The sequence below is a fragment of the Nematolebias whitei genome, chromosome 5 (assembly GCF_014905685.2).
Source record: "Nematolebias whitei isolate Nwh7 chromosome 5, NemWhi1, whole genome shotgun sequence".
In the NCBI taxonomy this organism is placed as follows: domain Eukaryota; kingdom Metazoa; phylum Chordata; class Actinopteri; order Cyprinodontiformes; family Rivulidae; genus Nematolebias; species Nematolebias whitei.
Genome location: NC_056502.1, coordinates 20293051 through 20319363, shown reverse-complemented (window position 1 = coordinate 20319363; position 26313 = coordinate 20293051). Strand labels below are relative to the sequence as shown.

At 38.6% G+C, this 26313-nt stretch overlaps 1 protein-coding gene and 2 long non-coding RNA genes across 4 annotated transcripts in view; 1 reads left to right on the top strand and 2 right to left on the bottom strand.

Annotated features, from left to right (window-relative positions):
- Window positions 1-7327: 7327 nt before the first annotated feature.
- On the bottom strand, window positions 7328-8472 carry LOC119410075. The gene is made up of 3 exons (XR_005186822.1): window positions 8442-8472; window positions 8131-8201; window positions 7328-7388 (listed from the first exon to the last, which is right to left on the bottom strand). It is a non-coding gene; the product is annotated as an uncharacterized LOC119410075 (long non-coding RNA).
- A 1582-nt stretch (window positions 8473-10054) lies between these two features.
- Window positions 10055-11176, bottom strand: LOC119410074. Its single transcript, XR_005186821.1, has 4 exons — window positions 11109-11176; window positions 10671-10750; window positions 10363-10423; window positions 10055-10243 (listed from the first exon to the last, which is right to left on the bottom strand). It is a non-coding gene; the product is annotated as an uncharacterized LOC119410074 (long non-coding RNA).
- Window positions 11177-12331: 1155 nt separating this feature from the next.
- si:dkey-12j5.1 (probable assembly chaperone of rpl4) overlaps window positions 12332-26313 on the top strand; it is a 49492-nt gene continuing 35510 nt past the window's right edge. The window contains exons 1-8 of one of the 2 annotated variants that reach the window (XM_037676979.1): window positions 12332-12534; window positions 12675-12784; window positions 12866-13012; window positions 13112-13261; window positions 14372-14475; window positions 14582-14705; window positions 17904-17996; window positions 18639-18707. In XM_037676979.1, the coding sequence (XP_037532907.1) occupies window positions 12468-12534; window positions 12675-12784; window positions 12866-13012; window positions 13112-13261; window positions 14372-14475; window positions 14582-14705; window positions 17904-17996; window positions 18639-18707 (864 nt within the window). In that variant the 5' untranslated portion in view covers window positions 12332-12467. Of the gene's footprint in view, window positions 12535-12671; window positions 12785-12865; window positions 13013-13111; window positions 13262-14371; window positions 14476-14581; window positions 14706-17903; window positions 17997-18638; window positions 18708-26313 lie in introns of both variants that reach the window. The other variant, XM_037676978.1, reaches the window with a different exon arrangement.

Genomic DNA, 26313 nt, shown 5'->3' with positions numbered 1-26313 from the left:
TTGAAAAGTTCAAGGGGGCCAAATACTTTCGCAAGGCACTGTATAAAATATACACAACCTCATTTTAGAAAGGAACCTTTCTTACGCCTAGATGCAAGCACACATAAAAATAGAAGTCGGTGCCTCACTTGTTTTTCAAGCCATCGTGCTCACAACATTTTAGGATAAACAAGAGGGTATTTCCAATTCCCCCTTTTGGCTCTGCGAAGAGAGACAATAAGCGAATCGGAGGTTGCAAGTCTTACAAGTCCATAAAAATTAAAGGCCTGACATTCTGTAAAGGAATCAATCACACGCACCAGAGTTTTTAAACTAAGATCATCTAATGCGGAGAAATGACAGAGTTCTGTTTTGACCAAAGCTTGAAAATAACATGTATGATCATCATACATGATCAGTTAGCATCCAAAATATGTGTTGACAATGACTCTCAGTTATAACCTCACCAAATGTTAGCTCAATATGTCTTAAAGTTGATCCTTAAAGACAATTTAAAGGCTGATCAGCTGTAGGGATCACCTTGGATCAGTTTAGTTCTTAAGGTAATCTGTTGTAAATTATGAGATTTTCATTCAATTTGATCCCTGTACAAGACATACAGCATTTTGCTAACATGGCAGACAAACACATGCTCATCTGCAAATAAATCACTTGCTGCAAAAAAGAGGCAATAATTTAGAAAAAAAAAAAAAATCAGAAAATACAAAAAGATGAGGGGAAATGGAGAATGAAATGATTAACATCAGAAGAAATGTAGTTTCTACTTTAGATAACTCTTTCTCAGACACACTGAAGCACCAAGTGTAGCTGAAAGCAGAGGAGTCTCAGTGTTCCTCTACACGTGTGGGAGGCAGAGTATTTATGACAGCAACCCACTGGACAAACACTCAGTGTTTTGGGAGAACAAATGAACCCTTGCTCATCTCCTTTAGCAGGCCTCGTTATTAAAACTTGAGCCTCAGATCTGTGAGAGTTGTTTGGGTTTCACAGTCCACTTAGAACTGAAATCGGGGCTTGTTCAAGGAAGAGAGGGGTGTTCAGGGAGGACACATCAAGGAGAGAAGACTCCCAGCTGCAGGCTCTTCCAATGCAAAGGAAAACAGTCGCACACCAGTGAATGTGCGCTCACATACTGCTCTGTCACACAGAGGAAAGCAGGGACCTGATATGTTAACATTACAGGCTCCATAAATCTGACAGCAGATTTGTCACGAGCTGGATACGTCTGTGTTGTGAAGGGGGGATGACAGTTCACAAAGACGGGAAAAGAAATCGTGAAAGTTTCTTAGCGTTTGACAAGTCAAAAAAGACTAACTGGAAAAAAAAAAAAAAACCCACTAAGAAAACACATCTAATCCCACAGTGATGAGAGGCTAAATTAACCTCAAGCTTCAATTAAATCCCAGTGAACCTCATGAACCGAAGCACATCTTTCAAAACAGGACGAACACATTTGTTGCAAATCACCTAGCTAACTTTTAATTACATGTCAGTCATTTTGTCAGAAGATAAACTCCAGGAAGTGGTCATCAGGGAACTGAACACAACAACCACTAGGACATGTCCAAAAAACAACAACACTATAAGCAGAAAAGAGAATAGACAGTGACTCATCAGGGCATAGGATAGTGCTGATGCACACGGGAAGGCTTTAACAACAGAAGAAATTATGTGTGTGTGTGTGTAATGACATGTCTGCTTGCTCGTCTTTGATCTGTGTTTTATTAGAGGCCTCAGGAAGATGCTGCTGAGTTGGAAAACAAGTCATGGAGCTAACAGGCGCTGCAGGGAGGTTTGTAAGTGTGTGTTTATATGTCTCAGCATTTCTCTCCTCTCCACTGTGAAGGTATTTGTTCAGCTCAGAATCTGTACAATAAATACATTACATCCCCTGATGATAAGTGTTTGCTTATACAGAAGTACACAACTCTATCCTCTTGTGTACTGATGAAAACACACAGTACAATGATACACATACACACACTGCTACACCAAGGCCAGCTCTTTTTAAGTGTGGCTAATGAAATCAAGGAGCACATTCCAAACTCTGGGGTTTGACCTTTTTTGTGCACAAACCCTTGACCTGTATGACAAAGCAACAACAAGATACCCTAAAGGTTTAAAACAAGAATAACACACATGCACACCAGCCCACTGACTTAAATACACAACCTAATGAAGAGCGTTTGTGCAGAGCAAAACTGCTCAGCCTGTTGTGAAATTAAACATCTTCAAAAACAGTTTCAAATCGTTTGGCGGCAAAGCAAGCAGAAATATGGTGACTGATGATGGAACAAGACCTATTTTCACTCAAATACATCAAAACATACATTATAGTTTGAGTGTCAGCTTCCTGTTTTATTATCAGTTTGTACTTCCTGCCTCATAATTACTGAATTAAAAGAAAATAAGCTTTTCTGGTAGTCATTCTCGCACTTGCCCCTTTTTATTCACCCTTTACTGTGCTAAGTAGGTACTCTACTTTCGTAGTGCTTCCTCCCTACCCTCCCTTCTTTTTTTGCTCATTCTCCTTTCCTCCTTTCAACCTTTATCTCTACATCGAGGTAGCTACTTCAGGTAAAGCAGGTAGTGCTTTACTAGAATTACGTTCTTTTCCTCCTGTCCACCTAAAGAGCTATTGTGTGCGTTGAGAGGCTAAGAGTGGTCACAGAGTATGTTAGAGAGCTCGGTTTCCAAACAACAAAGAAGAGGTCTTGGATGGTGCCTCTTGTCTTGTTCACAGCAGGTACAGATAAGCTCACTACATGACATAACAGAATGGGGAAAGTGCCGTCTATGTGAAGGCTTCTCGTGTAGACTGCTTGTACTTTTGAATGTGGTTAAGTTCACCTTAGGTTGTTTGTTTCCCAAGAGATCAGAATGACAAAATGTGGAAAGCTTCTTTTCTTGCAACATAATGAGAGTGCAGTTTCTATATAAGCATATGAGCTTCAGGTGTGACAGGTCGGACAATGCAGTGATTTATGAGGCTGTCTTGGATGACCAAAAGTGCCGTCTCTCTTAAAAGAGATGAGACACCAGAGAGTAGTAATGTAGCACAATGATGGGTCTTATAACACTGATAATCACCCAGGCGAAAATGTAAAATAATGCAGCGCGTGCACGCTGACGACGACAGGCTTTCATCCTTCTACAATGACCTTTGGTCTGACCTGTCACAGATTATTAATGAGTGTTAATGTACACCGCGCTTTGTTGAATTGTGTTTACATGTGGCCCGCACCCACTGATCAAATGAAAAGCAGTAAGTAATCCTGCTCAGAAGACAAAAAAATATCCTTAAAACTTTCTGTAGATTCTCTTATAAAGGTTTTACCGATTTCCTTGGCCTGTTCCTTCTTTTTCTGGAAACTGAAATTATGTATCAGGACGTATAAGGAAATAACCTACAGCAGTGGTTCTCAAAATGGGGTCCCCGAACCCCCAAGGGTCTGTGAGCCGGTGCTTGGGGGCACACACACACATACACACAAAAATAAATAAATATATATATTTTTTACAATTCAATTCATTTCAGTTTATTTATATAGCGCCAAGTTACATCAGGGCACTGAGCAGAAACATTCATGTACTTAAAAAGTAAGTTAATAACATTATTTATCTGAGGAGCAGACTGCTCGGAGTTTACCTCCATCACAGAACTCTCATCTTGATAAAAGGCAACGGTGGAAAGGAAAAACTCCCTCATGAGGAAGAAACCTTTAGCAGAACCAGGCTCAAGACAAGCGTCCATCTGTTTCGACCAGCTGGGTTTGAGAGGAACAAGGAGGAGGAACAGATACACAATGGCAGGTCCAGAATCAAATGTTAAGATAGAAATAATTTCAAATGCAAACTATTCATTTGTAACAATTCATTTTAAGATATGAGGTCAATTTGTCCTTCAGTAGTCTAAGCCTATGGCAGCATAACAAGCCGACCCTAACTATAGGATTTATCAAAAAGGAAAGTCTTAAAAGTCCAGTCTTAACAAGCACGAAGATGTTTTACAATGTGTTAAAAAAACCCACCAAAATGCAGGAAATTACATCTACTTTAATCAAAATTTTCTGGGGGAGGACCCCCCGACCCCCCCCCCCCCACACACACACACACTATTTGCACTCCGGCATCAATCGGTTTATAAATTAAGCCCTGTGACTTGGTATGACTACTGCTGTTATGATTCTATTCAGTTTTATGTAAAAAAAAAAAGTTTTCTGTAATAATTAAGAATAAGTGACAATACATTTATTATGTTCATTATGTGAATAGGTAAAGTTTTAAAGTGGTTTCTGATACTGCTAATTTTCTCAAAACTGTAATTTTTGGAAGTTGAAATTAAAAATGTTAAATGTGTCTTGACTGAAAAATACCCCATGTTTAAAAGTATAAAAATTGTATTAACACTATTAAAGAAACAGGTCTTAAGTATTTGTTACACAAATATTTCCATTGCATTAAAGAGACAACTTGAAGAAAATTATTTAATAAATATGAGGGTTATGAGGGGGTTCCTGAAACTTTTCCTCCCCTGTAAGGAGTTCAAGAACCCCTGACCTGTATCTAGTTCTTTTATGCATTTAAAAAAGTTAAGAAAAGTCCAGAAATTACTCCTAATATTTAAATTTTGAAGATTTGGTTGTTTTGTGAAAAGGAATTTGCTTGGTTATTACTTGTAACATGTGACTGTTTTATAGTTGTACGTTTTCCAAACAAAAGCTGCACCATTGTCATGATTTACAGCGATCTTCCACAGACTGTAGAAGGCTGCAGAATGAAGAGCCCTCTCTAGAGAAGAGAAATGAATTACATTACAATGTTAAATAATTTACTACGCTTTCCAGTTATGGTAACCCTTAAAGTTGACTTTATTTATGTCAACATGGCTCCACTGAATTAACCGTGTCAGTGCACAATTTCTTGCTCTTTAGGAGCCCTTGAAGGACATCTTGTGTGCATGTGCTAACAGAAGCTGAGGTCTTAGGAGACACGAAGCGCCACAGCGGCTGCCCTCTCCCAGTAAATCACTGACCCAGAACACAACTACTGTATACATGCACACGTAGAAGTGCACAAAGCCCTCTGGTGAAGCTCCAATACAGCCTGTGAACCTCATCACTCAGAGAGGGCAGAGAGAAATGTCACAGGAGGATCTCCATCCTCCAAATCTCATCCCTGAGTGACCGCTGTAGTGCTCTTTAAAGTGCATCCTTCCTTTCGACTTCCTTTTCTTCTGTTTTCTTACCACAAGGGACCAATAATGTAAAGAGGTAGACCAAGATGTGCAGGAGAATCGTTCAGTGGGGCAACCTGCCTACTGTAAACTGGAAATATCCCAAATAAAACAACCTTCTTCTTTTCTTAAACCTTTGTGTGCATTTTTTCCCTTTGTTCTTCTTGTACTTCAGAAACTTTTGCCCCAAAACAGATACAATTACGTGCCATTATATGCTCTCAGCTCCTTCTCACAGGGGTACATACCTTTATACAGAAGACAGAGCGCTGGGGGAGGCAGGGGGTGTTATGGAAAGAGAACTGAAATGGCAAAATGGCTTTTGTGCAAATGGATTAGCTAAAACGCAAAAACGCTATTAAGCTGATGGTCTAAAAGCCAAAGTCACATTCTGACAGACAAACAGGTGTCCCCTGTGGCTGAAAGAAGGAGCCACTGTCACATCAGAGGCAGGGATCAAGTTTCCTCCATGTGTGGGAATGGCTCTTTAGGAAAGCTGAAAGCAACATAACCAAGTTGTGTATATTTTTGTATCACAAAGCCTAAAGAAATGTGCTTTAAATTAGGTTCAAACTAATTTGCTCTAAAAAAAAAAAGAGAGTGTCAAACTTTGTCAGGTTTACTGGCAAAGTAACCTTGCAGTAACCTTGCATCACTTCCCCCTTCAACTTGGATGTCAGATTGCGAAGCAAATTACTACGAGCTCAGTGCAGAGTCAGCCGTGTACGTCAGCGTGCATGCATGAGCGAGCGTGTTCCTGCTCTGCAGTGGAACAAATGGATCCAGATGAAAACTTTGGAATCACATTCCTTATTGTAAGCCATCCACCTGAAGTCACACATACACACATGAGCAGCACATTAATGCTAATCAGGATTAGGTTTCTTCTTCCCTGCAATGTATGTGAAGACATGTCGCTAGCTGTGGGGGAGTTGTTACAATCGCCAAGTCATTAGCGCATACGCAACGACTTTGGTTCATGGCCGAGCGAACATGATATACTCACCCAGCAGGAAGAAGCTTTATTCATGTAAGCGAGCTTTTAATCAATGCTGTATCAAGGGTGTGGCGTTATGATGGAGATGAATGTCTCGGTTTTTTTCTTGATTCATACCATTTCCATCCAAGCAGGAAGGATTGATTGGAAACTGCTGATGTTAATTTGTCCGTATGTGATGTTACATATTCACTGATGAGAACTTTCACATACGTAAACACACACGACGCAGTAATCTATCAAATTATTATTTTTTTAAGCGCAGAAGATCGAAAACCTCAGTAGTACAGTGATGCATATATCTTGTAGCTTAAGCTTGAACATTTTAAAAATACTCACTAATATCCAGCGATCCTTAAAATTGTAAAAATGTACTGTTTTTAACAAGTAGACCTTTGTTTGCTATGTTTGATTACGTAAATGGTAAAAAAAAAAAATATACATTTTCATAATATGAATTTCTAAGCATGTCTTGTACTTAATTAAACCAGTCACTTAACATCCCCCCCCCCTTTTTTTTTTACATAGCATGTCAAGACAAACTGAATTAGTTTGTGGGAAAAATCTTATTTAAAAATAATTACAATGCTTAAAACATGCTATAACATGACCTGACAGTTAAAAAAAAAAACACCTGACAGTGAAGAGAGATGTGAAGTCTCTCACGTAAGTCTAAATTGAGCAGAACAGATTATGATCACATCGTTTAGGTCATGACTGAACAACCCAACTGTGTGAGTTTGTGTTGAGAGAAGAGGGAAAAAAAGATGGTGAGTCTGTGTTTGTTGGATTTATCTTTGGAAAGTCAGCTTTTATTTTAGATTAATATTTGATAGGTGGAAGGCCAAGAACAGCACGGGCCTTTTATGACAATCTCCTGCACTCATATTCCCCTCTTTCCCTCTCGGCTTTTCTTTTTACCACTACTGATATCAATCTACAATATATTAAATCTTTTAAACATATTCCTTATTTTGGTTTTTCTAACCTGCTGAGAAGACTGGCTTGTGTTACACACGGTGTGTTGGCGTGTGAAATATGTGTTGGCTCCCTTATGGATGAGTGTGAACTTGCCTGAGTGAAAAATACAGAAAGATGAGTTTCACTGCCAAGAATCCAAATAGGGAACTTTGGAGACTTGAGGAATGTTCCAACCTGAGACAAACATGCACGGAGACAGAAAAAGGAACATGTAACAAATGAGGGTCTATTTTTAGCAAATATTATTATGAATTAGTAATTGCTTCTAATCTAATGTGTCTTTTGCACAAAGAAATGGCAAACTGCTGTTCTGAGCTCTTAAAAACAGTATAAACCTTACATTAAAACACATTTATAAATTATACTTGATTTTTTTTTGTTAACAGGTCTACTACACAAGTATTAAGAGCCATCCAAACATTTTACATGGCATTTATTTTTAAATTTTTCCACTTTTTAGTTGATTGATTCGTCTTTAGTTTACTTTTTCTTTGAACATGTGTCTTTTTTTTTGTCTTATTAATATTTAACTGTTAAAAAAGTAATCAAGATTCTCAAGACTTAAGATGAGCAAGAATGCTACGTAATATTTTTTTTAAATATATTTCTTGTGTTTGACTTACTTTTAACAAACGTCTGTTTAAGTACAGCAGATAGACAAGTCAGAAAACATATACTGATAGTGGGGCATTTAGTTCCTTTTCACACATATTCTATTTTTTGTTAGACATTTTGAAAAACTCTCAAGGTTTAAAGTAAAAGTAAGCAACTTTGCATTTAGATAGAATCTCAGTTTACGTAATGGCTGTTTATTTAAATCAAACCTATGCTTTTATTTTGAAAACAAAATCAATATTGGGTAGCTTGCTTTACTTCTTACTGATGTTCTGTGAACCTACGGTGCGGCTGTTCATACCTTGCAGTAGCGCAGTGACTCCATCAGCGTGAGGAAGCCAACTGATGCTTGTTTATGAATTCCATGTAGTTCTATGAGAAATAAAACAGAAATATAAAAATGTTATAAATAAGGGTTTTTTTTGGTTTTGTTTTCAGACTGGAAAGAATTATTTCTGTGCAATGTGGAGGAATTTAAAATTTATTGCCCTCAAAGGAAATGGTTTAAATCTGGGACCACGAAAAAATTCTGCAAATCTGATTTGAATTTGCTGAGTCAAAGCATGTGCATGAAGCAATTTCATGTTTGATCGTTGCAGTTTCAACTCTTACTCATGCCAGAGCATTCCCTGTCTCCATCCCATACGTTAGAAACAGCATGGCCAGTTACTAGAAGGTTCACCAGGCTTTGACTGTAACAGACAGAGTACAAACAGTCTCCAGTGAAGGTAAAAGAATAATCCACACATATAGAATATTTTCACCATGGAAATTAATCATATCAGGAAAGTGCAATATTTCACTTTCCAATTAATCCAGAAAAAGTCAGAGGGATTTTTATACCTTCCATGGCCATGAACAGGGTCTATGAGAGGCTCTGTTGGGTCTTGGATCTCATTTCTAATATTCTCTATGCCCTGAAAAGAAAAGACCAAATGATAAAATCTGTATTTAATTTGTTGCTAATGTAGGCATTAACACACCACCTAGATAAAACTTAAATCTACTGGTAATTAAAATGTTCAAATAGTATTTCATTGTCCATAAAACTAGATTTTTTAAAAACATACAGGAAATATTTAAACTACTTCATAAATACAGCAGTCATAAATGCTATTATTTCTAGTAAGCATTTAAAATAACTATCCGTGCTTTTTCTTGAACACTTTAATTTCTTTACCTTGGTGAGGATGACCGAATAAAGAAAAAGCAAGACGCCACAGCACCCCCTCCAGGAGTGGTAGAGAGACAGCACCTCTTCTCTTAGATCACAGACTGACAGGACTGTTCGCTTGCTGTAGAACAAAGAAAACAAGATCAAGATGATTCAAGAAACAGTCTCAAGTCAGATTTCATCAGGATTAAGGAGATGGAAGCCTATAAATAAAGTAATAATTGTGTTTGCTATGATTTGATGCCTTTAAAAAAAAAAATCCAAAACAAATTAAATGCAAGACATGGGAGTAAAAAAGCAGGTTCGTTTTCTTAAGAGCTAATTCCTTTCTATTCTACACCTTAAAAGTAAATGCTGGTGAAGCTGTCGGCCTTAGTTAAAATGCACCTCTTCACAGAGAGCCAGGTTTACATTCTGCTGACTGTGGTCTCAGCTGCCAGCGAGCTGTGTGATGAAATTTCAATATTCCTCCAGCAAACCGAGTCCAGCATAAATTAAACGTGTCTTTGATGACAAGAAGTATAGTGGGTGGGTTTTTTTTCCTCTAAGGCAAACAATAAAAGTGCTGATTTGGTAAATTGTGAGCAGCATGAACAAGCCAGTACAATATGAAGTCCAAGACAAATCTACACACCCTCTTCAGCTTATAAGAGCTGAGAAATATGCAGTTGTCTATACAAATGCAGCACTTGGCAATTACTTAACCTAGATTTGTCAGGTTTTACTTGCTTACTGTCAAGATCGGACATTGTGAGAACAATAACACACTGCAAAATATAATTTGTTAGAATATTCTGTGCCACTTACTGGAGTATACTGTGAAAATACTCAAAGCCAAGGTCCTCAGCAGCCAAAGCGGCTGACAAACAGAAAGCATACAAACATTTAATTATTAAAGCATAACTTCAAACTGTTTAAAAGTCAGCCTTTTCCATTTTTATTTTTAACCTTTACATAGTTGTACAAATAAAGCTTCAGTGAATTAATGTACATAGATATAACCCGTATATTATCATGAATGCAAAATGACAGACATTGAACTAACTGGGTTGTGGGTCGTGATGCGTCTGGCTGCTCTCAGGCTCGTCCTGTGTTTGCGACTGTGTCTTGGTGAGTGTGCTTGTGTCTGGGCTTTGTCCCTTGGCCCAGGTCACCAGGCAGAACCCTGTGGAAGGGCTGGCACATGCAGACTCAAGGATTTCGCTCAGTGTTGAACACAGAGCCGTTTTCTGCTCCTCTTCTAACAAATGCAAATATATATATATATATATATAACAAGCGTTATTTGTCAGGAAACATGCCTGCAGTATAAAGACAACAGCAAAATCAACAACTTGAATGCTTGTTTAGGTAATCTACCTGACATTTGCCTCCAGTTAATAGTTTCTCGGTTAAAAAGAAAGTTCTTCAAGAGGAAAGCCTAAAAAGAAAACCAAAGTCAAACTCCACATGTGCAAAAATATTAAAACTACAAAATATTTCAATCTTATTAACTATTAAATTAGGCAGTCATCAAATATTTGAAGATTTTGATTTTATCTTAGGCATGTAAATATCAACCAAATGTTTAAACTGATGCACTGAGAAAAAAAGCCCAAACATAATGATGCTGCGATAATAATACAGGAGGATACAGGATAATAAAAGGAGGTTTAAGTAGCTCATACCTGGACAGGTGCAATTACAGCACATGGCCCTCCTTCAAACTGCTCCAGTGCTGTTTTCTCATACTCACTAAAAACAAACCCTTTGAAAAATTCAGACATAATTTGTTTCAACAAAGAGCTTACTTTTCATTCATGCTGACCACAAAAATAAAAACATGACTGGTCAATGAAAAATGATTAGGTACCACAAACCAAACCACAACTAAATATTCAATCTTAGGCAGGAGCAGGAATGATTCCGTGCAGAATTTATGTTAAGAACATACAACAAAACTGATTCTTTGTCAGCTAGAAAGAAGAACTACAAACGTAAAGCATAGACTCAAATCTGAATATGATCCATGATTGATAAATATCCATGTTTAAAGTCAGGTGTTTGGTAATCTTTAAAACAAAACAATGAGACTGGTTAATATCTGAAAAACAATACAGTTGTACCTTGGGTCCATCTCCGAAAGATGGAGGTGGAAACACTTCCACCAGTTGGTCTCCCCCAAACCAAATCGATCACCTCTTTATTTAACTCTAACATTTTTTCTTATCTTCAGTGTTTCCAAGTCCTCAGACACTCCCTTATGGTCCAACAGAAAAGCTGAGGCCAACTTGCAGCTCCTCTTAAAGTTGAAAGTCCACTTCTCTTCTCTCTTGTGCCTGTGGCATTGGCCACAAGCTACCAGTGCCCTATTTGACTCCAGAGGCAGCAAATCTTATCCTTTCAATAGATAGAACAGAAACATACAATAAACATATATCAGTTTCTGGGAGAAAAAACATTGAGCACAGTAAAAACAGCTGCATAACTAAGGTTACTGTGGAATCGTTTATATAAAAATAAAATTACAATACACAGTGATGATGTACACGCGCTCGGTCTGCAAACTAGCTAAAAGCTAACGTTACCTTAACGGCTAAGTTAACGTTTAATAACAGCGAATGACAAAACATTGACACAAAGGACAGAAATTTAGAGAATGGTTATTAATTCAACAGCGTGATTCCCATGTTAGAAATAACTCTGCAAATACAAAAATTCACCGCTGAGCTGGCTTGGGCAGCACCAAGCGCATTAGCATTACTTGCAGCTACATTGCTTTGTCATTCAATTACTTCGACATCTGCAAAGGTGCCTATATTTGCTAAAAGGGATGTGCAGTTCGTCATTAATTTGATCTAAATAGATCCTAATTACCTTAAATCCAATTGAAGTATTCGTAAATTTGTAAAAAGTATATTTTCACGAGCGATTTCACCGCCAGCCGCGTCCCTGTCATTCGTTTATTTACAATAAATTGTAAAAAAAAAAAAAAAAAAAAAAAGGAGCGAACGTGAAATCGACGTATCCCGCCATTGGTTGAAATCCAGAAAGTTCCAGATGCGTCAACGGTCACATCTCAGACGCGTTCTCTTATTGGCTTAAAAACTTGTCAATCAAAATGAGCTTTCCGCTGGGTTAATTCATTTCAAAGCGCCTTTTGAAAAAAAACAATACAGTCGTCAATAAAATTTATACTTAAAAACTTCAAGATTATTTTATCATCATAGTACGTATTTAAATGACATTTCTTCACAATTAAATATATTAAAAATGTAAAATTTCTGTTTCATTTTCGAGACCGTTCTCTGTTTTGTCCACTGCTGCTTTCCGTATTGTGTTCACGTCAGTCCTTAACGCATGCGTACTGCACATCATCATATATGTTGCTACCACGCTTGTATTGATCTCACGCTTCGATAAAAGTATTATTTTTAAAAGCAGACGTTTTTTTAGAAGTAAAATAAGACAGGTATTTTATTAGTATGGGAGGTCAGGCTAAGAACAAGAAGAAAAATAAACCCAAAAAGAAAGACAACCGTCAAAACAGAGGTTAGTGTTTCGAAAATGTTAGCAATTTTCACAAAACACAAGCTTTAGACTGATATTCGTTAAATCTGAATCAGCATGCTTTGAGTTGTCTGATACCAAATGATGCTGATCTGTTTTATGAACACTTGTCATCTTAGCAGATGGAGGATTCGTTGTTTTGTCCCCCCAGGACAAGATGAAATTAAGAATGCACGAGAAAGCCAAGAAGAAATCTGCTGAAAAGTACTCAGTACAGCAACTCCTGGAGAAGGTTATATTGTAAAGATTCCCACAGCTAGAACAATACCACAAATTCCTTCTGATCATTTACTTTACACATGTGTTTTTTCAGACACAGGAATGCACTGACAGTTTTGATTTTGACATGGCTAGCCTGTTCTGTCAGCGAGCCTTGGACATTGACGCCAACAACCTGCAAGCCCTTGACATGCTGGGACACATCTCCTCTGAATTAGGAAACACACAGAAAGCTAAAGAAATATCCTTTGTACATGTTATTCTTTATTTTGTGTGAATGTCACCAAAACAATGCTTGTGTATTTTCTGTAAAGCTGTGTCTTCCTTTACCGAGTCCCAAGTTTTTCTTCGAGCTGTGGAGTTGAGTCCAGATGTTGGTCACAGTAAGTACATGTACCTGGGACAAATCCACACTGGCCAGGAGGCTGTGGACTACTACACCAGAGGAATACAAGTCCTTCTCTCTGCTTTAGAGAAACAAGAAGCAATGGTGAGTGAACACACAATTCCATGGCTGCTCATTGATTTACAAATCTTCAAAATTAAGATGGAGAAAGTACACTGCATGCAAGTAGTGTATGAGCATGCATGCTGATGAGCTGATGAGCATGCATCAGGATACACTGCATGCAGTTCTTAATATGTTCACAAGATGGCGCTGTTGGACAATTTATAAGATAAACCTATATGCAACTTTTGTTGGAGGTTCTTCATTTAGTCATTTCTATCAAGTTAGGAGATGAAGAACACTGCAGTGTTACTGTCACCTAAAAGTTTTGACCTTTTGGTAATTAAAAAGCCACCACTTCTACCACAAAATGATAAACAATGACATAAATAACAGAAAAATTTAATGAAGAACCAAGTGTTCATGTTAAAATTGTAAAGTGGTGGCTTTAAAATGCTACGTGCTTCTTATTCAACTTTGAATAATTTAACTTGATGCATTATTTAAATTATTATTTTTTTCAGTCACCTGCTGCATAATGCTAGTAAAAAAGCAAATAAGTAGTACTTTAAAGCAAAAAGTAGTACTGGTAAAGTTACAAGAAAAACAATCAATTCTAGCAACAGCATTTTGATAACAAAATGGAAACAAGTCATTTGCTGTGATGACATTTAAAGAGAGGAGTGAAAGAAATAAGATATTGTTCTTTAATGTAATGGAGTTGTTTTAGTTAGTCAGTCAGTTTTAGTTTCTTTCCTTCACACTTGCCTGCAACTATTGCATATCACTGTAAATTTATTTGTTCAAAGGTTTTTATATTTCTGCATCACATGTTTGTTTCAGTGCTTCTCTCAGCAGATTGTCTGTTGTAGAAAAAATCAAGGTTTTTCTAATAAAAATATTTCTTTAAGTCTTAGTGAAATTTGACTTTCTGCTTTACACAACTTTTTTTTTTTGTTGTTTTCAGACATTTACAACTATATGATATTCACTAGATTTCCTATTTTCATTTCAGGTGATATTTTTCTAAATTTATGACTCGTCGACAGTTGTTACCAAATAAAGACATGTTCATCATGCTTTTATTTATATTACTGTTATATTATCAGGCATAAAAATAATCTGCTTTTGTCTTTCTTTTTGCGTGCTCAGGCCGGAGCAGCCGCGAAGAAGGATGAGGACCACGAGCTCCCTACAGCAAAGGATGTCAGTGTGGCGTACTGCTCCATCGCTGAGATTTATCTAACAGACCTCTGGTACCAGAGCTGATTGAACTGGTGACACAACCCCATCTCATACTCTGTCATTTCTAATGAGCTAAGGTTGAGTTTTTTCTTTCTGTGTGTGCGTGTGTGTTTGTAGCATGGAGGAGGGAGCTGCAGATAAGTGCAGAGAGTTCATTGAAAGAGCATTACACTATCACCATGACAACCCGGAGGCTCTCCAGCTTATGGCCAGTTACCTGTTTAGTACAGAGAAAATCCAGGTCAGTACGCACACACACACACACACTCTCACTCCAGATGAGTTATCACCACATTAAAGCTGGAATCTGCTGAGTTAATTATTCTGAGCAGATTGAATTGTGTGGCATTAATCAGCCGATGGACACTTGCATTAACACACACACACACACATGCATGCACAGATGGGTCATGCCAATAGGAATGTTAATTGCTCAGCTGGTCACTGAGGTCATGTAAACATCTAATAAATTGAAAGAGATGAGAGAGCTGCATGTTGGATTCAATTCCTAGGAAAAAAAGACCCTTTAGGGACATTTGATTGTGAGTTTAAAAACAAGATCTCAACAATATTTACAGTAATGGTTTTTATCATTTTTATTTAGTTGTATGTAGTTGGTTGATTGAAGAAAACAGCCTGAGCAAAGCTGTGTTTAGACAGAATTAACAATATATTAAATGGAACTGCTACTAACTTTAAATTAGGTTTAGTATTAAAGTGTGTGATAAACTATTCATTTGATCTCAAATGATATTCAGTTCTTCTTCACTGTCTTGGCAAATTGTCAGCAGTAAATAGTTCAAAGCTTCGTCCAGTAAACTTTGAACTATCAGCAAAAATTGTTCTGTTTGTTCACATCATCTAGTTTATGTGGATCTGCAATACCAGGTGTAAGCTGTAGGGGGCATGCTGGTACCAATTACTTTTCAATGTTTCCTCACATCTAAACAGCATGTTTTAAACACATTAACATGAATGAATAATTTAATCTTCAATTAATCTAGAGGTCTCTTACTTCTCTGGGAAATCCAGGGGTCATCCTGTAGAGTTAAAATGATCATGGTTCCTGCTTGAAAATATTGGAAAGTATTTACTTTTAGAAATGTTCAGGTTTGAAAAATTAGGAACAAAAAGAAGAAGGAAAAAAAACTAGAGAAATATGCATATCAGGCAAAAATGCAGTATGGATTCTTATTGCTGATTGATTTTGTTGAAATCTGCTGAAGAAGCTGAAGGATTGTAAACACTGGATTGTCATTGACATCACACAGGTGCATGAGGTGGGACAAAGTTGTGTTACTCAGGTCTTGGTTTATCCCAGCAACAGACAATAGTAGTGTTTAAAGTAAATCTTACTTGAAATATTTTCAATAGCTGAAAAATAAAAGCAAGGAACTTAAATGGAGTTGAAGAAAAATCAGAAATTAGCAGAAAAAGTCTGAAAGGAGCTGAAAACGCAAACTTCTTCTTCGAGGAGACGATGTAATGTAGAGCAAAGAGGGAGAAAGGCAAAGCAGAAGGCGTATGATGAGGTGCATGGAAAACGTTTTAAGATGAAAACGCCAACTTCAGCAGAAAAATAGCTAAAAATGCAGGAAAAAAGCAGATGCCAGCAGAAAGAAGCTGAAAAGAGCAGAAATGTTCCAGATTAGCAAATAGAAGCTGAAAGGAGCTTAAAAAAAGGCTAAAAATGCAGAATCGATTCAAATGAGCAAAAAGAAGCTTTCAGGAGCACAAAAAGCTGAGATTTGGTGGCTATTTTAAATTTTTGTTCAGCAGTTAGAATAAGTTGATTGCTCTGGTGTGTCATAACAACTACCTTAGCTGTATTTTTTGTCTGTGTTCTTGTTGTATGCGTTGTATAGTAAATTTCAGGTTTATTATTAATTTTATTTTGTTATATGGTCCCACTTGACAAATCCTTCAGTGCTGCACACAGACCTGCTACCATAGAACATCTTCACAAGAAATTTGGAATGGGTGTACGTGTATAAAATATAAGCCCATCTAATGCTTCTCATAATGTTTGCTTCTTCAGTCCTTCACTCACACAGGGCTACGTGATATTTCCCACCATGGGTCGTCATAACAACAAACTGAATAAAAGCAGGAAAGGCATCACAACGAGCACTAATTTGGGCGGCTGTGGCTGAGTGGTTAGAGCAGTCGTCCTCCAATGCGAGAGTTTGGGGTTCAGTTCCACCAGCAGTCACCTGCTGAAGTGTCCTTGGGCAAGACACTGAACCCTTCATTGCCTCCGATGTGTGTGTGTGTGTGTTTCCCTTCAGTGTATGAATGTGATAAAGCACTGATTATTCTCTGTATACATTAGAGCTGTCATTTCTAACCGGGGCCCGCTGCCCAGCCCGACCCGATGTTCGGGCTGGGCCAAAATAATGTGCTGGATGGGCGGGCCGGTGTCGGGTGTTGGATCACCAACGACCGTGCGCTGACCAGCTGGTTGAAAGAGGTAAAACAAAGTCCAGATGGATCACTGCCAGCGACCCACCTGAAGCTTACCTGGACTCAGCCACGGCGTCAGCGGGCGCGCGCAGCCCACGACCCAATTTGGATCACGAGCCGCGCACGTCCGCCAACTGTTAATAACCATAATGACTATAATAATACGCTGGCTCTTGTTAATAAACAAGAAATCTTATCGCTTCCTTTCTTTGAAATACATTTTTAAAACCATCATGTCAAACTGATTTACTTACCAAAGCAGTAAAAGCTTAATAAATAAATTTTAAAAAGTCGGGGTTTTTTTGGGGTGGGGGTGGGGGGGGGGGGGGCTGTAATCACAGTTAATTGGTCGGGGCTGGGCCGGGTCGGACTTTTTTGGCCCGAATGCAACTCTAGTATAGATCTAGTAGAGTGCTGTATGAATGGGCAAATGAGGACACAGATTATATTGTAAAGCGCTTTTTGAGTATCGTGATAAGATAGAAAGTTTCTATATAAGTACAGTTCATTTACCATTTAATTTTAGTAGTTCAGCTTTATGTGTTAGTACTGTTGCCTGCTTCATGATTTGCCAAAACACATATCCACGCTGTTGGGACTTGCGGTGAAATCAAGTTTACTCACCCCAAGTCCTGCAGCTACAAAGCTCAGCAGGCCTCGTGCGCACGGATGTGCTCTGCTCCTAACTGTGCATGGGATTTTAAAATTCTTTAATATTTACTGATCCAATTTATCAACGTGGAAGGGGGGTGGGGGATGCATGTATTTGACAGTAAAGCTGAACTCATCTGTGACCATAGTTTCCACTTTATAATCCTTTCAAAATAAACTGCGATGGCAGAAACATGCCTAATGATGGTTTGTTCATCGGTCGCCTTCCCACCCAACATAAAAGTAGCATTTAATACCTTTTACCAAATTATGACTTAGCATACTGTCTCACCTCTAGTTTACATTTATTTGTATTTGTTTTCAGGAAGGTAAAGAATACCTGTTGAAAAGCGTTGGAACGTGGCTGCCTGCACAGAAACAAAGTGCAGCATCCTCCAGCACAGAAGAAGACGCGCAGGTGAGTTTGTGTTCTGGTGTCTCTCTCTCTCTCTCTCTGCACTCAGGACCAGTAAGAAGTTTATTTATAAAGCTCTTTGAACTACCAGCATAGTCACAGAGTGCTCTGCAGCACACACACACACACACACACTCGCTTGAGGACACCAGTAGAGATAAAACGTAAGCGATAATGAAGAGAAGTGTAATAAACTGGAATGATAAAAGATAGAAGTCCTCCTCGAACGTCTGTGCTGTTGAGTGTTAGAAGAAGGCAGATATGAACAAAAAAAAAAAAAAAAAAAACGACAGCAGTGTTAAAGCTAGGGCGCAAACAATTTTTAATATCTCCAAATAAATTACGCCGACGTTGACGCCCAGAAATTGGAACAAATGGGACGCGGGGTTAGTGGGATGATTTGGTGGAAGAATCCCAGCGACTCCACTGTTGCGGCTCTTATCTTCACCAGCAGGTTGATCTGAACACAGCCCGCTGACACTTTGACTGAGATTAACTGCCAAATAGCCGCCGAGCATTTTGCACCCTGAAATTGGATCGAGTTATTATCAGACGAAGGGAGCACAATGTTTGTGGTCGCTTGTGTAAACGCTCGCTGCAGAGGTTGATCGCGTTGTCCTTTTTAATTTATTTATTCCCTTCCAGAACGAGGTCCCTCCGTACGAGTCTCGCATCACCGCCGCCAAGCTGCTTATCGAGTCCGAGGAATACGAGGTAAAAACGTCCGCCGTGCTCTGCCGTGGTCGGGCTGTGCGTGTTGCGCTGCGGGAGGGCGACCTGGCCTTTCTGTGTGCGTGCGTGCTTTTCTTTTTAGTGAATAGCACCGGAGGTGGGAAGGCCATGTCTGGTCTTTATGCCCTTCAGAGTTCAGTGTCAATAATTGAAGAGTGGTATTTACAGAGAGAAACTGGGGTGAGGGGGCGCAGACCAATGGAGGAAAGGGAGAGGGGGGAAAATATATAATGCAATGAACCTCTGTTTTGATGAATTGCTGCTATATCATTGAAACAGCACACTTCTCTACTAAATCACTCATCAATTTCGTCTGTAAATGGCCTCAGCTTCAGTGGCTGACTGCCTTCAGCTCTGTGCTAAAACTCCTAACAGTCATTAACGCTTGAAGCCATTTTCTATGATTACTGCCACCCCAACAGCAGTGTAGCAATTTTCTGTTGTGATCCAATGATTAACTTTGAGTCAATCCTGTTGGTTATTTCTTTATGGTTATTACTGACAGGGAATGAGGACAGTACCCCCCCCCCCCCCCCCCCAACCCAACACCCAAACAGCTGAGCTGCAGTTGTATGTCTGGGCGTGTTTGTGCGGAAGATGGGCTGTCAGGTGTATCAGTGAAATGACAACGTCTCGGTCCATAGTTTCTGACATGTCGTTTGTCTTCATCCTCCTGTTGGTGTCATCAGGACTGAAGCCCAGACCGGTGCACCCATACTCAGCGCTTCATATCGTCAAATATTTTACCACGACGTTGGGTTTTCTACACAGTCTCTTGAAAAGTATGAAATGGTCTAAATAAGCGTTCAAAAACCGTGTGTCCCTATTTTGTTTTCTTAAAGATAAAAATTAGAGTTTTGATCACGTTGCTTTGTTACTGCCCACCTCTCAAGCTAAAAGGGCATTAATGTTTGAGTTTTTTCGTCTGTCTGCTTGCAAAATATCTCTTGAACATCTGGATGGAATTTAATGAAACTTTCAGGAAGTAATCATTGGATGCACAATTACACCAGATTAGCGTTTGGAGTCGATCCACTTCGAGATGGCCACCACAGCTTGCTGAAATTCGAAAACACAAAAAATGGCTATAGCTCAGTCCATTGTGCTAAACTGCATCGTGTTGGTAGATGAGACTCTTCCCAACTTGAACTCGTTAAACTGATTGCACAAAACCTGAATTCAAATCTTTGCCGTTAACTAGAGTCAACGCTGTTTTGTGAGCAAATGATCTTATCAGCCCGTGGATGGATTAAATGAAGCTCAGAAAGTAAATGGTAAATGGACTGTACTTGTATAGCGCCTTTCTGTCTAATCAAGATACTCAAAACGCTTTACAAGAAAACCTGTGCCCTCATTTACCTCCACACACACACTCATACAGAACTCTACATGATCTCTACAAAGCTAATTGAACAAATCATTCTAAAGAGACTAATCAGAGCTTTATCACATTCAAACACTGATGGGACACACATCGGAGGCAGTGAGGGGTTCAGTGTCTTGTCCATGGACACTTGAGCATGTGACTGCTGGTGGAATCGAACTCTCAACTCTCCCATTGGAGGACGACAGCTCTAACCACTCAGCCACAGCTACCCCAAGTAATCTACATGTGCAACCAACCAACTTTTGGAGTCCTTCAACTCAATTCAAAATGGTCACAACATCTAGTTGACATGTCACCACAAAAATGACCAATGTACAGATATGAAGCTAAAGTTGGACGTAACAGCCGAGAGTTGTCCTCATCACTTTAATACTTTGTGCGCTGACCTTCTGGCATAAAAGGAGGTGGGCCAAATGCATTCCTTCAAGGAATGCTAAGCCTTTAGGTTTTTTATTCACATACAGCAAGTTGCTGCCATTGAGAGTTCCTTGGGTTGAAAATTAAAGGCTTAGTATTTTCTAACCTTAGCTAAGTTTAGAAACATGTTATACTGTTCGGGTGATCATCATTAATGAGCAAAATATTATATTGAAGACCATAAAGTTGTGGAGAAAAAAAGAGTTTTTTTCTCACCTCACTAATAAATACGTTGTTGTTTCGCTGTTCATGTTTAAACATGATCAGTTTTTTTTATTCACGTGTTTTAGGACATGCAGTTAATAACAGCTTGACCACCGTTCATTAATTTTCTGCAATTTTAGTTAATTGTTTATACAAAGACAAGAAACATTTGCCTAAAAATTTACAAAAAATAACAAATAAATCCGAACATTTGGCTGGAAAAGGTTTGGATCATTTAAACCGGACTGGATGCATGTGCGCATATGGACAGTTTTGATCAAGTATGTTTTTATTTATCAGCTATTTAAAAGTTTCTGATGACAACTTAGTAATGCAACTCCATATTCATAACTATTTTATCGCATTCAGACCAGGACTGGATTACAATGGATTAATAGGAACATCTTTTTTGTTGTTGTTGTTGTTGTTGATTCATCCTTTTCTGTGTCACCTAAAAACACATGTTCTCACTAATCATAGGAGATCAAAAATGTATTTGCAGCTTTTAAACTCAGTAAAGATGTATAATTTTAGACTTTGTAGTTATTAGTTGGATTGATGCTTTCTTAGCAGAGTCAAAGAATATTCATCTAAGTGTCCTCTTGGATTTTTTGTTAGACTCTAAAAGATGGATGAAAGATAGACGTTGCCTGTAGCTGCACGTTGTGGTTACATATATTAAGCTTTGATTAGTAATGGTTATGTGACAGCTTTTATATATTTTATAGTTTTATTGTTTGAAAGCTTTCCTGTCAGGATCTTTGTGTGATATATTTTAAGCCTGTGCATGTTTATTTATGGAACTCTAGATAAAGGTTTTCAGTAAAAAATGTTTAGTGGCATTACTTTTGCCAAATCATGTGGGTGTGTGATATTTTCTTGTTAGTTGGTGAGAAAAATGTCACTGCAGTGCACTGTAGTAATAATAACAGAGAAAGAGTTTTCCTCAGGCTTTCTCTTGGTGGCAGACATCACCTCATCACTTGCACGGACTTCACTCTGTGACAGTTTCAACAAGAACCTCACACATTATGACCTTTTGCTCTGTAAAATAGCACTTCTGCTCCTTTTTAAGGTTTAGTATAGTTACACTCTCAAAAGGTCGCACAAAAAACATCTAGAAAAGTTGTGCAGTGATTAATTTGTTTCGACAGATACAGTTCTAACCAGAAGTTTACATACATTATTTAAAGACACATATGCATTTTTTTTCACACTGTGTGATGTGAAATCAGAATAAACTTGTCCCATTTTAGGTAAAATAGGATTACCAATTTTTTTTTCCTCTTTGTAAAATGCCAGAATAATGAGAATGAGTAATTTTCAAGGCAATTTTTATTAGTGTCTTCAAAGTCAAAAGTTTAAATATACTAAGATTACTATGCTTTTAACCAATTTGGAATATTTGATGCCATGTCTTTGGAAGCTTATGATAGGTTTATTGATACTATCTGAGTTAATTAGAGACACACCTGTGTATGCAGTTTAAGGAACACCTGAAACACTCTGCTTCCTTGTGTAACATAAAGTCGAAAGAAATCAGCCAACATATCAGGAAGAGAATTGTGGACTTGCACAAGTCTGGTTCATCCTTGGGTGCAATTTCCAGATGCCTGAAGGTGCCTCGTTCATCTGTACAAACAATTATATGCAAGTACAAACAAGATGGGAATGTCCAGCCATCATACTGCTCAGAAAGGAGATGGGTTCTGTTTCCCAGAGTTGAACGCGCTTTGGTCCAAAATATGCATATCAACCCAAGAACAAAAGTAAAAGACCTGAAGCTGGTAAGAGTGTGTCATTATCTACAATGAAACGAGTACTGTATCGACATAGGCTGAAAGGGCACTTTGCCAGGAAGAAGCTATATATAAAAAAAAAGCCAGATTAATGTTTGCAAATGCACACAGGAACAAAGACCTTAATTTTTGGAGACATGTCCTGTGGTCTGACAAAACTAAAATTGAACTGTTTGGCCATAATGATAAATTGCTTTCAATTCCAGTGGTCTTGAACTGGGAGTTTTTCGAGAAAATCCTCTGGGTCCCTCGAACCAGGGGGAGTTGTTAGTATTTTATCTAGACTGACCCTGGGTTTTTGATCTGCTCAGAGACGGATTGTAATGAGATTATGACCCAGTTCTGACTGGTCTAAACAGGGCCAGCAACTCTAAAAAGAAAAAGTCTCCCAGGGATTCAATATCCATCAAGGAATAGTTTTTATTTATTTATTTATTTATTATTTCTTTATTGGCTCGCTGCACCACCATGTCATTTCTTCCTGACATGTCAGACCACATACGATCCAATGAGATCACACTTAGTCCGCCCCTCTAATCACTTGATAGGCTGCACTCCCGGAAGAAGGCGGAGCCTAGGCCCATATAGTTAGAAAGCAACGTGTCATTCGCCCCTTCCGGTCCAAGATCTCGCGTCATTTTGTATCGGAGAGGTCAGCAATGTAAAACTGTAATCTTCTCCTGCCTTGATTTACAGTTGGTAAAACTGAAATCATGTTTCCTTGATTTATTGAGATAGTGTGAGTTACTACCCCTGGTGGGGTCCGAGCCAGGAGCCATGTGAGCTGGAGGTGGGCCTGGGGTCCAAAATGAGGCCTGAGGCCCACAGCTAACAACAGCTAGCAACAGCTTGCTGCATCAGCTCTGGGGGCCCGCAACAGCTCACACTGCAACAGTTATGTTTGGAGGAAAAAGCCTGAGAACGCCATCCGGACTGAAGCACGGAGGTGGCAGCATTATGTCGTGGGGTTGTTTTGCTGCAGGAGGGACTGATGCACTTCACAGTATAGATGGCATCATGAGGAAAGAACGTTATATTGAAATACTGATGCAACATCTCAAGACATCAGCCAGGAAGTTAAAGCTTTGGCGCACATGGGTCTTCCAACTGGACAATGACCCGAAGCATACTGCCAAACTGGTTACAAAGTGGCTCAAGGATAACAAAGTCAATGTTTTGGAGTGGCCATCACATAGCCATGATCTCAATCCTATCGAAAATTTGTGGGCAAAGCTGAAAAGGCATGTGCGAGCCTGAAACTTGAACTTGAATATATATATATATATATATATATATATATATATATATATATATATATATATATATATATATATATATATATATATATATTTCATCTATTGCAATGGCAACATGTAGACTGGTAAACAGTTCTATGGTACTATGTATAAATATAAATGTATATATGTAAACAAACAAACAACAAATAAATAAACAAAAAATTTATATAAACAAAAAAGACTTATACGGTTGCAAGGTTTTAAAAATGAAGGCTTTCTTATGAATGAGACTCATGACTGATGTCCCACTCTGGCCAGTCAATGGCCTTCAGTCTGCTGACATCAAATCTTCAGCTCAACTCGGCTGGCTTGGAACCTCGGCCGAGGTTGTAAGCGAGCTGAAAGTGTGTGGGACCACCCACTGGAAAGAGTCTGAGTCAAGTGGACCCGAGTAGAGCAGAGTCAAGCCAATTCCAAAAGTGCTATAAGCTAACCAGACACAGATAAAAACAATAAAGCCAGTCTAAGGCAGAACAGTGGGGGCAATGAAATGGAGATTTAGATTGGTCACCATAAAGTCCAGTTTTCAGCCTTGAAAATGAAAATTCAGAAATTCATTGTTTGACGTGGAAACAAAAACGTTGAATGCATTGCATAAGTAATAAATACGCTCTAATCAAAGCTTTTATAAAAGCTTATGATGTTAGGTTACTGAAACTGAGCTGGCATATTTTGGATAATTGTTTATATTTTATAGTAGAAAATGTGTCAAAGCCTTGGCTTTCAAAAGAGTTTTAGGGGGAAAAAAATCTTTTTAAAAGGAGCTTTCATTTCAATTTGCAAACTGATGGCACATGAAAAGCTCAGCATGGTGGCAAAAATGGCTGAGAAATAGTGAAAGGCTTGACAGCATGACCCAAACATCAACTGTTTAAAAAATGAAGCAACAAAAGAAAATGATCCTCACATATCAGCTTAAAAATGAATAGAAATGACGGTTTCAGAAATGCTGCTGTTCTCTTCAGTCATATGATGAGTTATGATCTATGCCTCTTAAACTAGAAGGAAAAAAAAGTGTTTTGCAAGTAAATTCCCCTCCTATTGACTGGTTTCAAAACACATCAGTTTGTACTGAAGTTGTGATTTTTCATGACGGTAATGAAGTGTGATGATACGCTAACTCTTTTATACTTTCATCGACAAAGTGTTGGAGAATTTTCTCTGCTCTGTGAAGCAGATTAACATCCCTGTTATACACGTCAAACAACAGAGCTGAAAAAGTCTGCCAACTAGTTTTTAATTCTGTCAACTTAACCACAAGTTTCCAAAATTTCAAAAATGTAATTTTATTCAAAAACAACATTAATAGTTTTAAAGTATAAATGTACATTTTATGTATTTTTTTAACAGTTGTACAAAAGCTAATAAAGGTGTGGTAACATATTATTTATCTCATTATGTTTGTCCCTCGTGGTGCAAAGAGGAGGAATTGGAAATACCATTTGTCCGTTCGTCCATATTGTGTACACGGTAACTTGAAAAATAATTGAGGTACCAACTTACATTTTGGTGTGTCACTACATCTAGACATGAGAAAAATCGTTTTTAAGAACTGGTTTACTACGTCAAAATCCAAGATGGCTGCCGCCATATATATTTGTCCTTCTTGTGAGCTGAATACCTCAAAAAATAAGCAATGTGCCTACTTCCATTTTAATGTTGCATGTAGAGTAAATGTAAGAACGCTTCTTTTCAAAAATTGGATTGCCACGTCAAAGCCCAAGATGGCCACCACCATATAAGTATATGTATGTGTGTGCTAACCAACCACCCCTATCATTTGAGGAAACTAGATTTTATACTGCCTAAAAGTATAGGTTCATCAAATGATTGGGGTGGCAAAAGATTAATCTATGGTGGCCAAGGTCACCATTGGCCACCCCGTGGCTCTGCTATTGCATAAGGTTGGGGAGTGGTCCCTCCACTCACCTGGATCTGTCGTTCTGTGCTGCCTTAGACAAGCAAAAAGGGGGGGGGGGGACTACTTCTGTTCTTATATACAGTGTCTTAAAAATACATAAAAATATACATTTAATTTCCATTTGGGATTAATAAAGTATTTTTGAATTTAATTGAATTTCACACTCTGCAACTAGTCTGGCAGAGATGTTGGCCCACCAGCATCTCTACTTCCTCAGGAAGCTGAAGAGAGCTGGACTTGGGAGCTCTGTCCTGAGGAGCTTCTATCGCTGTGTGGTGGAGAGCGTTCTATTCAACTGCATCACCGTGTGGCACGGCAGCTGCACTGCTGCTGAGAGGATGGTTCTGCAGAGGGTGGTTAAAGCTGCACAGAGCACTGTGGGGAGCAGCCTTCCCACCACCTCGGACCTCTACACTTCACGATGCTCCGCATCATGAAGGACTCCACTCATCCTGCACACAGTCTGTTCCAGCCCCTTCCCGCAAGCAGGTGGCTGAGGAGCATTCAGAGCAAGTCCACCAGGCTCAGAAACAGTTTCTTCCCTGCAGCTGTCAGACTGCTG